Source organism: Podarcis raffonei, chromosome 3, assembly GCF_027172205.1.
Source record: "Podarcis raffonei isolate rPodRaf1 chromosome 3, rPodRaf1.pri, whole genome shotgun sequence".
Taxonomy (NCBI): domain Eukaryota; kingdom Metazoa; phylum Chordata; class Lepidosauria; order Squamata; family Lacertidae; genus Podarcis; species Podarcis raffonei.
Genome location: NC_070604.1, coordinates 85,410,530 through 85,425,866, shown reverse-complemented (window position 1 = coordinate 85,425,866; position 15,337 = coordinate 85,410,530). Strand labels below are relative to the sequence as shown.

At 43.7% G+C, this 15,337-nt stretch overlaps 1 protein-coding gene across 2 annotated transcripts in view; it reads left to right on the top strand.

The window, feature by feature from the left end:
• The window catches only part of XPO5 (exportin 5), a 35,488-nt gene that overhangs the window by 18,482 nt on the left and 1,669 nt on the right, over positions 1-15,337 (top strand). The window contains exons 19-31 of one of the 2 annotated variants that reach the window (XM_053382853.1): positions 127-226; positions 1,227-1,408; positions 6,079-6,179; positions 7,862-7,958; positions 8,537-8,673; positions 9,414-9,511; positions 10,335-10,381; positions 11,218-11,312; positions 12,644-12,706; positions 12,866-12,948; positions 13,371-13,478; positions 13,655-13,795; positions 13,997-14,161. In XM_053382853.1, the coding sequence (XP_053238828.1) occupies positions 127-226; positions 1,227-1,408; positions 6,079-6,179; positions 7,862-7,958; positions 8,537-8,673; positions 9,414-9,511; positions 10,335-10,381; positions 11,218-11,312; positions 12,644-12,706; positions 12,866-12,948; positions 13,371-13,478; positions 13,655-13,795; positions 13,997-14,161 (1,417 nt within the window). Of the gene's footprint in view, positions 1-126; positions 227-1,226; positions 1,409-6,078; positions 6,180-7,861; positions 7,959-8,536; positions 8,674-9,413; positions 9,512-10,334; positions 10,382-11,214; positions 11,313-12,643; positions 12,707-12,865; positions 12,949-13,370; positions 13,479-13,654; positions 13,796-13,996; positions 14,162-15,337 lie in introns of both variants that reach the window. The other variant, XM_053382852.1, reaches the window with a different exon arrangement.

The following is a 15,337-nucleotide window of genomic DNA, read 5'->3' as shown; positions in this document are numbered from 1 at the left end:
TATCCTGTACAAGAATCACACCAGCAATCCAGATCATGAGATTCAGCATGCTAACCATTGGCAACATAATCTTACACAGCTCTCAAGCTGAATCTGACTTCTTCCTCTCTTTCTCTTTCTGTTAAGAGTCCTGACGAATCCTGAAGAGTTTGTCCACTATGTTGGTGCTGATAATAAACTTACAGACCCAGTCATGGACGATCCCTGTGGCCTAAACCGTTCTAGAGTAAGTAGTTATTAAGCATGAACCTTAGAGAAGGGGGATTTAGCTGTTTTCTGGAATATTTCTCCTTGCTCAGTAGATGCGTAGTCTTTGCTATTTCATAAAGGACTTTTTGAGCATATATCATCTCTGGAAAAAAAGAAAACCTGATACATCTGGGATCTGGAACATTTTCGAGAATGAGAGCTAGAGTGGGTTTTTTTCTACCTCTTTTATCTATATTGATTTGGCTGGACCTCCTACAAAGGAATTTATAAGTGACATGGCCTAACCAACAGCTAGTTTTGTTTCTTGTTTTAATCCTGAACTACTAAAAGCAGTCAAATAGCAGATGGTTTCTGCTGTACAGCTACATAAAAGTCATAGAATCCTAGAACTGTAGAGCTGGAAGGGATCCCAAGGGTCATCTAGTCCAGCTCCCTGCAATGCAGGAATCTCAACAAGAACATACATGACAGATGGCCATCCAGCCTCTGCTTAAAAACCTCCAGTGAAAGAGAGTCCACAACGTCCCGAGGGAGTCTGCTCCACTGTTTTAACAGCTGTTACTGTCAGAAAGTTCTTCCTGTTGTTTAGTCGGAATCTCCTTCCTTGAGACCTTCGGGTATAGGGCGGTATAGAAATAAAACAAGCAAATAAATAAATTGAAGCCATTGTCAGAGGTTTTTATACACACAGCCCCACATGCATCTTTCCATTGTCCATTCAGACAAGCAAAAGGCATTCAAGTGACACATATCCAACTAAGCAAAACCACTTAAGGAGGATGCTGAACAGGGTCAGTGAGAGCTGTGGTCTGGGGAGGCTCCCGAGGGCCAAGTAGGCAGCCCCGAAGGGCCAGATTTCCTTCCCCTCTCCGATGCCCAAGATTTTCATAGAGGCAGAAAGCAGTCTTACCTAGTTGCTATATTGAGAAGTTCCAAGGAAAGTGACTCCTTCGGCCTCTTGTTGTTCTTTCTCTTTAACCCTTTGAATCTTTCCTTCTTTGTTTGTTTCCCTATAGATAAGCTTTTGTGTGTATACCATTCTGGGCGTTATAAAACGGGCTCGTTGGCCTGCTTCCTTGGAAGAGGCGAAGGCTGGAGGATTTGTGGTTGGGTACATGTCTAATGGCAGTCCAATCTACCGTAATCCCTGCTCTGTGCAGGTCCTGAAACTGTTTGACAACTTGCTTGCGCTCATAAGGTGGGTCAGCTCAGCTTGATAACAGTCTCGTAGTGAAAATGCTATGTACTCTGAGCAGTGTGTTTCCTCATTGGAGCCAATTCAGCTCTTGCATATTGAAATTTTGTAAGGAAGTAGATAAGGGGAAAGAAACCCAGTTCTACCCTGCACATATCATAGAATTGTAGAGTTGGAAGGGACCCCTGAGGGTCTTCTGGTCCAATCCCTTGCAGTGCAGGAATCATGTTCACAGCTGTCCCTGAGTGGGCTTGAACCACCAGCCTTCTGGTTAACAGCCCAATACACACACTTGTGGGAATTCTTATTGGAGGAGGTGTCCCCAAATTTCATTGAACATAAAATTAAAACACAGCTTGCTGCCTCCACTCCTTGTTGTTGTGCATGGTCTCTTTACTCTTCCTGAAGATAGAAATTGGAGAGGAGAGTGCAAATCAGCCTTACTCAGTGAAGTTGTATGTGGTGGTCTGGGGAACATTGTGATGACCTGTTCCCTGATTGCTAAAATGGCAGCACTTGTGAAACCGTAACAAGGAGCGATCCTGACAGTCATGGTATATGTGGGTTATCAACAGCATTTGAGAGATTTATTAATAATAATTATTATTATATTATTTATACCCTGTCCATCTGGCTGGGTTGCTCCAGCCAATCTGGGGCAACTGCCACGAGAAATTTCCATCTCCCCCATTTTTGTCTTCTTGAAGATTATATATTTTTCATGGAGGAGAAGGCTATTAGTAGCTACTTGCTATGATAACTATGTGCTGCCCTCAGTATTGGAGGTAACATGCCTCTGAATACCAATTGTTAGGGGAATAACGTTGCACTCATGTCCTGCTTGCACTCAGTTTCCCATAGGCTTTTGGCTGGCCATTTTGAGAACAAGATGTTAGCCTAGTTGGATTGTTGGTATGATCCAGCAGGACTCCTCTTGTGTTTTTATGTTCTTTGAAGCTGTTATGGCTAACAGTATATAAGTGGTTTCAAAAATCCATAGACAACAGACATCTAACAAAAATGGGTGGCAGTGTGTATTCTGATTCTCAAACTGGTTATTACTTCCAATTCCCCACCCCACCCCAAAAAAAGATGGAGATCTGTGACAAGGACATTATTTTCCTGGCTTCTTGTGTGCCTTCTCCGAGAAATAGGGTAAATGGGCACTTTTGGACAGGAAACTAGGCTAGGTGAGCCTTTGAACTCATCTATAATGGCAGTACCATATGCTCTTGTGACTAGCAGTGGAGGTGATGCCATCTACTAGAATCAAAAGAGAGTTAAACAAGGGATGGGAAGTGAAATCATTAGGGTTTGTTTTATTTTATTGTAAAGCCCACATGGAAGCTCTTTAGCTGACCAGTTAAAAATGTATCTAATAGAGATACTGAGCCTTGACCATGGTAATCTGTATTTTTATCTTCATCCACCCTGGGAATAATTATATCGAAGGGTGGCATATGAATGGTCTAAATAAATATTTTCCTTTGACTTGGATGAATTGCCAAGCATTTCATGGCAATGGCACCAGTTAATGCACAATTTTCTGCCTAATGGAGCTTACGGTAGCCAATCCATAACTTCATAGTTTTTTGGATGCTATTGTGATAAAAGGCCAAGAGCTTCCACCTTTTTATGTTAACAGCTCTCAGGTGAACTTAGCTTACACAATTATTCAAATTTTTAAAAAAGGAAATGGGAGGGGAGTCAAATATGAGCTTGAGTAGGCCCTTGCCTGTGCTGTCTTAGACCACATCGCAGCACTACTGTGAATTATGGTAGCTTGCAGGATGATGAGAATGTCAAGTAAATGGTTGCACTTGTTCTTTGGGGGTTTTGCATGGTGCCTTGTGCTCAGTGTGTGGCAGGTAAAGCTGTGGATACAGCTCACAGTCTGCACAAAGGTAACTTAAGTGTGTTAAACATTCTCTGCTATGCCCTTGAGAAGATGAACAATTCATTATATACCCTTAGCATGTAAGTAGCTTAAATATATGGAAATCTTCTGTTTAGGGAATCCATGCTTAACAGTTATATTAGCTTCATATCTGCATCATATTGGATATATACAGTTTTGCTCTGTTACCTATTAAATGCAGAATACCTCCTTTTACTCCCTTTGGTACTTCATTTTCCCTAACCACTTCAGCTTTTATTGTTTTGTTGCTGTTTTTATTTTGTTAGAAATTATTGAACCAGACTAATGGTTCCTTTTGTAGAGATCTCATGAGACCCTTTGTGCTCACCTGCTGTCTCCTGGTCCCATGAGATATTTATGCACAATAGTGAATGAAACAGGTTAGCCTGTATGCAGCTATGGGACTGTTCTGTGATTTGGCGTGTAAGGACTTCACTAATCAGCCTGCAGAGGCCATCCTAATACTGCTAAAATGCAGAATCCTAGAGGGAAAGAGCAGTCTGGCAGAATGGGAAAGGGACGGGGAGAGTATGTTGGAAAACATTGTAAATAGGCAGCAGTTTGCGGGGTGGGGTGGGGACTGCAGAAGGCAATGGGGGCAAGCTTCTGCTGAGGGAAAAGGTTTTTCACTTTTTTCCTTGGGTTTTAAAAAAATGTAATGCTCATGTGGCCTTGGTAAACATTCTCCACATCCAGATTGGCCTTCAAGAGTCCTAATAATTATTATATTGGATCATTCTGGAGACATTAAAACACACCAGCTAAAATCATTCATTGATGAATGTGTCACATGTTAAATGGTCTTGCTTCAAACCTAATGTGTGGTAGTACATACATTGGTAAAATCATAAGATAGTAAGATGAATATTGAGCTCTACAGGGCACTAAATGAATAACATAATGAATAAAACTGTGAATAACTTGAAATAATTTTTCTATCTGCTCACTGCTATTTCCAGATCTTAAATTCTATTCCACATTAGTTTTTGATAGTAGGTATTTAAAAAATTCTATTTTGGCATATGCAACAGCATTGGCCTAGTTTCACGATATGCTTCAAAAGACTGACTTCTGTGAGCTAGGGTCAGTCACGTTATGAGAGTATTCCTCAATAGAGCACTAAGCTGCAGAGGTGAAACTGACTACCAGTGTCCTTGGCACACCTGGCCTCACCAGCAAGGATCTTCATGATCCCCCTGCTTTATTGCTGAGAGCTTCATCCTTGCACTTTAAGGAAGGCATATGGTATTGTACAGAGGCCAGGCTGTGGCGTTCATACTCAGTTTATGCATGCTCCACAACCATGCATCCTGTGCTGCCTATTCTGATGTTGATCAAATACTTTAGTTTGAGTCTGATCCAAAAGCCATCTTAGCTACAACAATAAGATTTCAAACCAGGCTTAGCAAACAACATCTTTGTAAGTGTTAACATTCAGCGCTGTGAAAAGGGTTCTGGTTGCCATCTTGGGATGTATAAGACCTCTAAGGCAGCATTTCCCCATTCTCTTCACAGTTAGTATTCTCTTCAGGGTAGCACAAATGATTAAACAGTAAAGTCCTCTATATAGTGTTTGCAGGCTTTTGCCAAAACACGTCGTCACTTAGTCTTCATAATACGATGCTTCTCCTCTCTTGCAGCCTCTGTTAGCACCCCTTGAAATGAATGGGCAGTTCACACCTCAGAACTATTGTTCCAGGCTGTCTGCAAGCTCAGGCAAACATCGCTGCATTGGTTGCACTTTGATCACATTCTTGGAAGGTTTTGTCTTCACAAGCATAGAGACTTCCTTTAGAGACTTATAAAAATGAAAGATGAGACTCTGGAGGGCAATTGAGAGGCCTGCCCCTGCCACCCAACGTCCTAGTCCTTTGTTACCCCTGTACCCTCACACTTTGGGGGGAAATGCTGCTCTAGAGGGAGATACTGAGTTACCGTTGATCACCTCTAGCAGCAGGTACAGTGGCATTGCAATGTTGGCGGAGGCTGTTGGGCCGTTTGGCTGCAGAATTTGTGCTGTGTGCAGTTGCCGAAGCCCTGAGTGGAGGTCTGTGGTCTCAAAGGAGAGAGGTAGGTGAGACAGAGACCCTTCTCCCCACCCCACCCCCACTCAGATGACACATCTAGCAGGTGAGGGACCCTGCGATAGCCTTGATGGCAAGAGAGAAGCCATCTGGGGCTGGACAGAGGCTCCTCCCTGGCAGCGTGGTGTGGACAACGCAGAGCTGTTCTCCTTTCCAGGGGTCATCTCTCTGCCACACAGCTGCTTACAGCATACAAGCACATCCCTTAAGAGCTGTATATTCCTCCAGCGTCAGCTGCCATTGCAGGGACTGTGATCCCTCCTCAGAGAGGCACTCTGTGTCTTTCAGAGGTGGGATGGCCTCTCCTTTGCTGCTCAGCGGGTGCAGAGCAGTTTGCTAGAAGCAGAATTTGCCTGTGGGTTCCAAGGCCTCTCTCCGATTGTGGCCTTTGATGGTGTCATTGTAGCCAGTATTTCAAAGGGCTGAGGTGAGGTGAACAGAGGGTAACTGTTGTGTGGGGCAGCTGGTACCCTCTGTGTGATAAAGCGGAGATTTCTCCATGTCCCCAAGAGAGTATAGCGATTTTATTGGTAAGGAAGGGGGATCCCATGCACAAGTGCATGGTCTCGCCTTCCTCATCGCCAGACACAGGAGCTGTTCGTAAGATGATGGTGGCTTCCTGCTGTTGTTAGGTACAACTTGTGACTGTGCAACATCCTGCTCTCTTCCAGGACTCATAACAATCTGTATATGCCAGAGATGGTGGCCAGGTTTGGGGAAACCTTTGCAAAGGCCTTAGACCTGCTGGAAGTGGAGAAGAATGCCATCCTAGGTATGTATCTGCTCCTCTTCATTGCACTTCTACACCTTGTGTGTTAATCTTTACAGCCGCTGTGTTCTCTTTAAGATGCAGAAATTGTTACCTTAGCTGCAGTCAAGGGCATTCTGCTTAAAACAACCATATGCTGCATTTCTCTAGCTCAACAAGAGTTTGAAGTAGGCTTAGGCAAATGTAGTTACCCAAGGGTTGAGCTCCTGCCTACTTGTCTGCTTGCCTGCCATGTGTGTGAGAGAGCAACGTTTTTTGTGCAAGATTTTTGCTGCCTTGATTTTTGCTGGGAACAGGAATAGGCACCATGTCGTATAATGACTATGGAAGTAATACTAAACTGATTTAGTGGTGCATGCATGAGCAGGAAGGAGCTGCCCTGATTCTTGGGCTGCCCACACACAAGAGAAAGACCTCAGCAGAATTTTGTTTTCCTTCCCATGAAACGTGGTTTGTTGTTCTGTACAAGCCAGAGTCTGGAGTTTAAAACAAATTCATTTCCCTTGTGTCACTCAAGGTATGTCCTAAGCCTTTGATTTGCCTAGTTTTTCTAGCAAGATCAAAGAAGTTCCTGGTCCAGGAGAAGGGCTTTTTAATTTCTAGCTGACTTATTTGCCATCTTCTGGCTCAGTTGAGGTTGAATTGGCAGGTACTTTGGCCTAACAACACACAGGTTCACCATTTTCCGGTGGCCCATCACCAAGAGGCTTTCCAGATCTTAACTCTCAACCCCAAGGGTCAGGAACCTCAGGCCCAGGGGCCTAATATGGCCTTTCGGGTGTTTCTGACCTCCTCACAGCCCACACACCTCACAAGACTTTTTCCGCCACCCTCCTGCAGTGCTTTTGTGTGACTGGAATGTGTCCCTGAACTGTGGTACTGCCTCTTGCTTGGTCTGGATGGAAAGGAGGGTGGGTATGTGTGTCAAAACCTCTGACTTGCAGGGCTGAAATGTGGCCTACTGTACAAAAGGAAGAGTCACATCCGTTGCTGCTCCCACTTACGCCTCTAGCCCTGCCCCCACCATTGATTTGCATCTGCCAGAAGGTTGCCCATGAGTGAATGCAGTCTTGGGACTGAAGAAGGTTCCCTACTTCTGCTCTAAGTCCACCACATTTTCAGAGGAGGGTTGACTTTTAGAGATGATCTGTACAATTGTGACATGGAGCTGGATTCTAATTCTGCCTCAGGGCCACTTCTTACATAAAGCTTACAATGTGGCTAGCTCTATGTACCTATGTAGCCTGTGCTCATGTCATGCCAGGTAGAGACGACTGCTTTAGATTTGTTTTGCAAAGGATATTCTAAACCATTTCAGGCACTGATGCATCTTAAGTTATACAATCTCTGACGCAGGTAGAAATGTATATGATTAGAATGTCCAAGTTGCTTTTGAGAAATTGTTAAAACATGCCAGCTTTCTTCTAGTTCAGTCTGAGGTAATGTGACTAAAGTATCACATTTTTTTCTGGCCTTCCTATCAGTTTTTAAAGCTGTAGCAGCAGCGTTGCTCTAGATAGACCCTGAAACCCTGGTTATATATCCACATCTATGTTTGCTCCTTTTGTTGGCTCCCCGAACATTCTCATTACATGATTTCCTGTAATAATATTTTTTTCTTCCATTAGCATTTCATTTGCTTTTAGAGATGAACCTATTCACTGATAATATTTCACTCTTTTTAGGCCTTCCTCAGCCCCTGCTGGAAATTTATGACTCTCCTGTTTACAAAACAGTGTTGGAAAGGATGCAGGGCTTTTTTTGTACCCTGTATGACAACTGGTAAGAACTTCAAAGATTTAGGAAAATAAACTTGTGGAATGCACAAAAACAGCAGCAGATCAAAAGGCATACAGTGCGGTTTGGCGCTATAATTTCTTGTCTCACGAAATTTTATTGCCTCATTCAATAAAACCATCACCGTCCTGGGAGCTGTTGGTGCAACCTCACTCCCACCACCTTCCCTGGGCCTACTTAAGAAAGACCTGTGTGCCCTGAGGGAAGCCAGAAACAAGGAACCTCAGACAAGGAAATGGGCCATCGACACCTGAGGTTGGCCTGAGAATATTTTGTACCAATTGTTTGTTCTAATATTATAAATGTGTAGAGCACCTTGGGTGCCTTGGCCCTTGGGACAAAAGGGTTGGTATCAGTTTATGTCCTGCCTGTAAGCTTTGTAGGAATTTCTAACTGATCACTGTCGAAGACAGAATGCTGGACTAGTTGGACTTTGGTCTGACCCCAAAAGGCAATCCTCCTTTTCACAAATGAATAAGCAAACACAAATCTGTATCTTCAGAGCAGAATGTCTTCCAACCTTCATGTTTGTTGTCTAAATTGAATTGTCTTTTGAATTGCAGTTTCCATGTCCTGGGGAATGCTGGCTCATCAATGCAGCAAGATTTCTACACAGTAGAGGGCCTAGCTACTGAGCTGCTCAACTCTGCTTTTCTCAACCTAAACAACCTCCCTGACTATAGACTCCGCCCCATGCTTCGTATCCTTTATCTGCTGTTTGTTGCTAGGTTCTCCTTCCGAAATCATTTTTTACTTCCTCTCTTTGTCCATGACATGAGAGGTCTTATTTTCAAAGTAGCACTAACGATTTCCTGCTCCCTTTGCCTTCCTTCTGCACCTGACTACTCCTGGTGCAGATAGTTCACTTCTCAGAAAAATATCTGGAAAAGAGCATCTTCAGAATATCTGGAGGAGGCATGTCTGCTAGGGTTTCAAAACAATATGGGAAGAAATGGCTCAGAATGGTTCTGGTTCTGCGTCTAAGTTGGAGATTTCCAATAGAGTTCCCAGTAAATGATTTTCATGTCCAAACAACCACAGCAATCATCCTAGTTCTTCATCTTCACTTTCAACCAAAATGGTAGGAAGCCCGGTTTGCAGAACTTGTGACCCTCTTTTCAGAATTCTGCCCTCCAACCATGTATAGTGGCCTGCCATGTGTTTAACTCCCTTGTTTTGCAGGCAATAAAAAGCCTGTATAAATTGGCCTTTGCATTCTTCTCAAATCAGATTTATGGAGCATTTTAAGTAGGAGCGGTTTGTGCAGTTGCCTGTACTGATCAGGCTTTGGGATTTCTGGTGGTGGAGTTGGTTTCCTAGTCTGTTTATCATTAAAGGATCGCTAAAGGAGAGCTTCAGCCACAGGGCTGGGTGGTTCAGTAGTTTGTAGTGTGGAAATGCTAATGCTTATGCTGGACTTCTTTAACTCGCTCCACACAGGTGTGTTTGTGAAGCCCTTGGTCCTTTCTTGTCCATCTGAACACTATGAATCTCTTATCTGTCCTATACTTGGACCACTCTTCACCTACTTGTATGTGGTAAGAAACAGCATGTGTATGACTTGCATCATTTGCTGCTGTTACTGGCCAGGGCTTCCAGACTTCATTGTCGTTCGGGGTTCTGAAATGTATTTGTTACATTTACATCCTGCCCCTTTGCCGGAGAGCCCCGAGTTTCACTTCAGCAATATCGTATGAAGCAGGTTAAACTGGGATAGAATTTATTAAATTCGGTCACAGATCAGTTCCAGCTCACATACAATATCAGCGAAGTCATAAAACACAATAGGGATACATTTGAATTTGCAATTGGGTATAACAGGGGCAATACAGATATAGCAGCAGTTAAGAATATGTAAGTTAAATCTTAATCACTAAAATATAACCTATAATTGTAAAACTGGGATATGGTGGCTTGCCCAAATACTTAGGTAATACTATCGTTGGGGACACATTTTAACCAGGTTTCATGGATGCAAGACAACTCTCTAGAGATTAATGGACACTGGCTCAGGCTTCAAATTTTAGGCCACCAATAAGGTCTAGGAGGCTTCATACTCTGTAGCAAGGTGAAGCTTAGTGAAATCTCAAAAGCTGAAGGGGCTGAGAAGTGCAGCTGAGCAAAATGTCTTGCAGGAAAGGGAAGGCTTTCATGCCCTGCATAGTTATCTGCTCATTTCTATAAATAGCAGAATCAGAATTGATGAGGTGTTACTTTGCATAATTTAAATGGATTACCAAATTCAGTTTTTATTGTCACATAATTTGGGTTCCCTTGACATGGAACACACACAGCCCTGAGTGTATCTCATTGATTGCCTTTATGTTATGCTACTGTCCTTTGTTTGTTCCTTTCTGTCAGAGGCTGTCCCAGAAATGGCAGGTGATCAACCAGCGAAGTGTGCTTTGGTAAGTGTGATGGCTTAAAGGAAACCAGGGGGACTGCTACTCGAAAATGCCATTTGATGTCTGAACTTCTGCAGTCTCTCTTGAAGGGGACAACCAAAGCAGTAACATTTTCTAAAACACCTAACACCAACTAAAAGATGTGGGGAAATTAAAAGGTTTTCACCTCGTGCCCAGAGGTCAAAGAGTTCAGAATATCTTTTCTAAAGAGAGTGCTCCAAGGTCTGTGTAGCGCAACCAAAAATATCCTTTCCCATGCTTCCTCTGATTGTGGAAGTGCCTAGAGAAGGGCTCTACCGACAGTGTCTAGCATCAGGCAGCTTCATGGGAGTGCAAACAGTCTTTTAGATTATCTGGGTCCCAAGCAGTTATGGTTAAGACCAGCAGCTTGAATTATGTTCATAAATAGGCCAGAAACAGTGAGAGATGTTCCTTGCGGCTGTATTTTGCACCATTTTAAATAGCCAAGTACTCATCAAAGGTAGCCCCACATATGATACATTAAAATAGAATAACCTGGGTGTTCTGAGGGCAACAATAACAAATACCAGATTGCTTCTGTCCAGGGTAAACAGACATCTACCTAAGCTGTGTTTTCTATCACAGATAACTATTTGGGCATCAAAAGTAAAGGCTAGATCTAATTGCACCCCAAGTTATGAACCTGATTCTTTAGGAGAGTGCAACCCTGCCCAGGACAGACTGAACCTCACTGCCCAGGACAGATGAGCTACCCATCAACATTACCTTCGTCTTGGTGATGCTATCATGCTCAGCTTCAGTTGTAGTCCTCAAGTCTATCTTGCGTTTTTAAAATTGATCGTCTTTTCCTTCAGCAGTGACGAAGATGCAGCAGATGACAACCCAGAATCCCAAGAGATGTTAGAGGAGCAGCTAGTTAGGGTGCTTACCCGAGAAGTTGTGGATCTAATTGGTGAGAGAAACTAGTAGGTTGCATGAAAAGCCTGGGCCATCTGTAGTATGTCTCTCTGAGCAAAATAAATTCCAGTAGTATATTCTGGGATTTGTGGGACCACAGTGGCTTGTTGTGACAATTCTTAATCTTGTTCTTCATGCTCCAAAAGTGCTTCCATTGTCAAAGCTGTCATTTTTCAGTCTTACGCTGCACACCCAATTTAGGCCTAAATAGGGCCTAGAATACTGGTTTTCAGTCTGTGTTCCTTGGAAGTTTATTAATTCCTTAACTGGGAAAAATGGTAGTGAGAGACAAGCTGCCCAAAATGTATGGCAACAGAGTTGCGCATGTTGTACAGCACACTATATTTTCACACAGGGTGGCATCAAGGCCAAAACAATTCTGCCAGCACCTTGTGGGATCTGATAGCATGACCTAAAATGTGGCCCAGAATCCTTTGCAATATGTGGCAATTTTGCAGTAGAGGGACAGGACTTCCTTAGCAGATAAATGGCCGTAGAAATTGTTCCCTGAGAATAAGGAGTTTGGAAGCCACTGACCTAAATAATTGCCATCCTTTTTGGAATTGGGTCTTATAAGCTTCATTTGCCATTTGGTTTAGGTGTCCAAGACACATAACCAAGCAATAGCTTTTTTCTAGTGACCTCCAGAGTGCTTCATATGTAGGTTTCCAACCATACCAAACCTCTCACCCTGATGGGAGACTTGGAGGAAATACTGTTCCATTTGAAATACATTTTTGCTCTGCAAAGGTGGGTTTCACTCCTTCCTCCTTATTATACATTATCAATATATAGTAATATCTTCCTATAGACATAAAAATGCAAGGCTGTCATCATGCATAGCTCCCATTGGAAATCCCATCCTGGATTTGTGTGAAGTCAGGGTGGGGTATGGTGTTGAAGATGTGAGAGGAGAAAGATGCCGGAGGTTCCCACAGGAGTGGCCAGTGTGAAAGGGAAATTGCACAAAGGATGGGGGAGGACACACGAACACGGGAGCGAAGGTGAAAATGAGTACAAAGTGAGCCTGGAGAATGGAAGAGAGGTGGTTTTAGAAATGGGGTGGGGAAGGTGAAAAGTGAACTTAGTTGTTGCTTCAGGTGAGAAGGGGAAGCCCTAGGAGGTTAATGTGGAGGAATGGGAGGGGGATTGGCTAACAGAGTAAGGAGGGCATGGCCTTCAGTGCATTGATATACATTATATACATATAAAGGCATTGCAAAGGAAGAATTAAGTTGGGTAGTCCTGAGGGGGGGTTGTAATGTCTTGTAAAGTTTTTTTCCTATGAATATCTCACATTTCCCCCCGCCCCCGGTGTATTTGCAGCTGTTTGCTGTGTCGCAAAGAAGGGTGCTGAGCAGAACAGTGCTGTTGCTGCAGATGGAGATGGTGCGTAAACGGATTGTCCTTTCTGTTCCACATTTGAGGTCTATTCTGGATCAGATTAATCATTAAGCTAACAAATCAATGGGCTCTCAGTTTCCCACCTCAGCCATGAAGCTGAGGTTCCATGAAGAATGCATTCACATCGCCTTTTTTTCCCCGTAGATGAGGAGATGATGTCTACAGAGGTGACTCCACCATCTAATTCTGAGCTCACTGAATTGGGCAAGTGTTTGATGAAGCAAGAGGTAAGGAAGCTGAGCTTCCATTCCTTCCCCATGTTGTGTGCACATTTTGAAAGAGACTTTCCTTTAGTAGACCCTTCTAAGCCTAAAACAGAGCTCTGAACTTTTATTGGAGAAACACTTGGCCTTAGAAATTCAGTAAAAGTTGTGAGCTTCAGTCAGCCAAATGCGCCCTCCACATATCAAGGTTCCTGGGCAAATCTGAGTCCGAGATGGCTGATTGTCCTGGACAAACTGGAAGGGCATCAGGGAGCTTTCATGGCTGATAAATAAATTAAATTCATAAATTCTTTTTCAGCCTTTTTTACTTTGGCCTTCTTCAATATCACAGCACACTGTACAATACTTAGAATCAAGAGCCTTTGTTCTCAGGAACCAAGAACAAATCTCACAGGCTGCCACGTGTCTGTCTTTTCTCTCTCCAGAACGTCTGCAGTGCGCTGCTGGTTACAGCCTTCACATCCCTTTCATGGAAGGATACATTGTCCTGCCAAAGAACTACCACAAATCTGTGCTGGCCGCTGCTCAAAGAGGTGCTTCCATCACAGGGGCTAGTAGGGTGGAGTGTGGTGAAGATGAATATGGCCAAGAGTTAGTGATTCCTTTTGGGCACAGTGTGCATAGCATGAGTGAATCGTAGAAATCACCTTTTCTGGGAAGATGGGTAGAATCTGGGTTATCTTGCTACATGTTCATCTGTCTTCTGTAGGTGCTTACAAAGAACATGATGATTCCTGAAGCAGTGAGCTGGTTTTTCAGAAGTGTACTGACAGGTTTACAAGTACATGGGCAACACGACGGGTGTATGGCAGCTCTCGTTCACTTGGCCTTCCAGATCTATGAAGCTTTGGTAAGGAAATGCAGGGGAAAGAATTTCTCTTTCTCTCTCTGTCTGCTGCCATCTTTGAGGATTAGTGGTGATGCAAGCCCACTGAACCAACCCCTACGACCTGATTTGGATCTGGGAGGGAGGCTCTTAATTTCCCAGGGCTTATGTGTTGGTTTTGTTCTGGTAACGATCCTTCTTCACTATCTTCTTTGCTACTTGAAGCGTCCACGGTATGCTGAGCTGAAAGCAGTGATGGAACAGATTCCAGAAATTCAGAAAGACTCCCTGGAACAGTTTGATTCCAAGCTACTCAACGTAACGCTACAGAAAGTAACAGACAAGCGCCGGAAGGACCATTTTAAACGCCTGATCGCAGGCTGCATAGGGGTAGGTTGTGGCATCAAGCAGCACAGAAACAGCTCTCTTTCCTACCTCCAGGAAAAAAATTGGAACCATGTTGTTGTTTTCATTTATTCATTGCTTCCCATGAGGCATCCCGAAGCAATTTACAACTCTCTCTACCTAGGCTACTGTTAAGATCAGTGACAGCTTTTTTTAGCCTATTAGTCCTGACTCTAGGTCCCACCAGCCTCGGGTTAGTCACAACAGTAGCAAAACTCAAATGCCTTTCTCTTGAGATCTATTTCTCTTTTTTTTTAAAAAAAGGACCTAGGCATGTATTGGCTGCATGGATAAGTATACAGCTTCAGTGCGAGATCCACTGTGGTGTAATTGTTAAAGAGTTTTGGACTAGGACTTGGGAGACCCATGTGTAAAATCCCCACTCAGCCATGAAACTCATGGGGTGACCTTGGGCCTGTTGCTCTCCCCCAACCTAATGTACATTTGGGAGGATAAAATGAGGAGGCAGAGAACCATGTTTGCCACTTAAAGCTCCTTGGAGGAAAGATGGGATATATAATAATAAAAATATTAAATAAATAATCACAGTTTGAAAGCACAATATGCTGATCTTTAGAGCAAAGGTTAAAAGTACCTCTCTCATAGCTTGTAATCGGTGGCAGGCCAGCTGTTAAGAATGCATTAGCAGGGAGAAAGGTAAAGGGACCCCTGACCATTAGGTCCAGTCGTGACAGACTCTGGGGTTGCAGCGCTCATCTCGCTTTATTGGCCGAGGGAGCCGCTATACAGCTTCCAGATCAAGGGGCCAGCATGACTAAGCCGCTTCTGGCGAACCAGAGCAGCACACGGAAACGTCGTTTACCTTCCCGCCGGAGTAGTACCTATTTATCTACTTGCACTTTGACGTGCTTTCAAACTGCTAGGTTGGCAGGAGCAGGGACCGAGCAACGGGAGCTCACCCCGTCGCAGGGATTCGAACCGCCAACCTTCTGATCAGCAAGTCCTAGGCTCTGTGGTTTAACCCACAGCGCCACCCACGTCCAGCAGGGAGAAAAGTCATTAGCAAAGATAGCATTTTGTTGCTGGCATGCAGCAAGTCAACTCTTTGTTTCAACGAACTGGTAGAAGGATGTTGGCAAGGCTTAAGGTTCCTTGCAGACACTTGAATTGGCTTTGACCCTATCATGGCTCTACCACCAG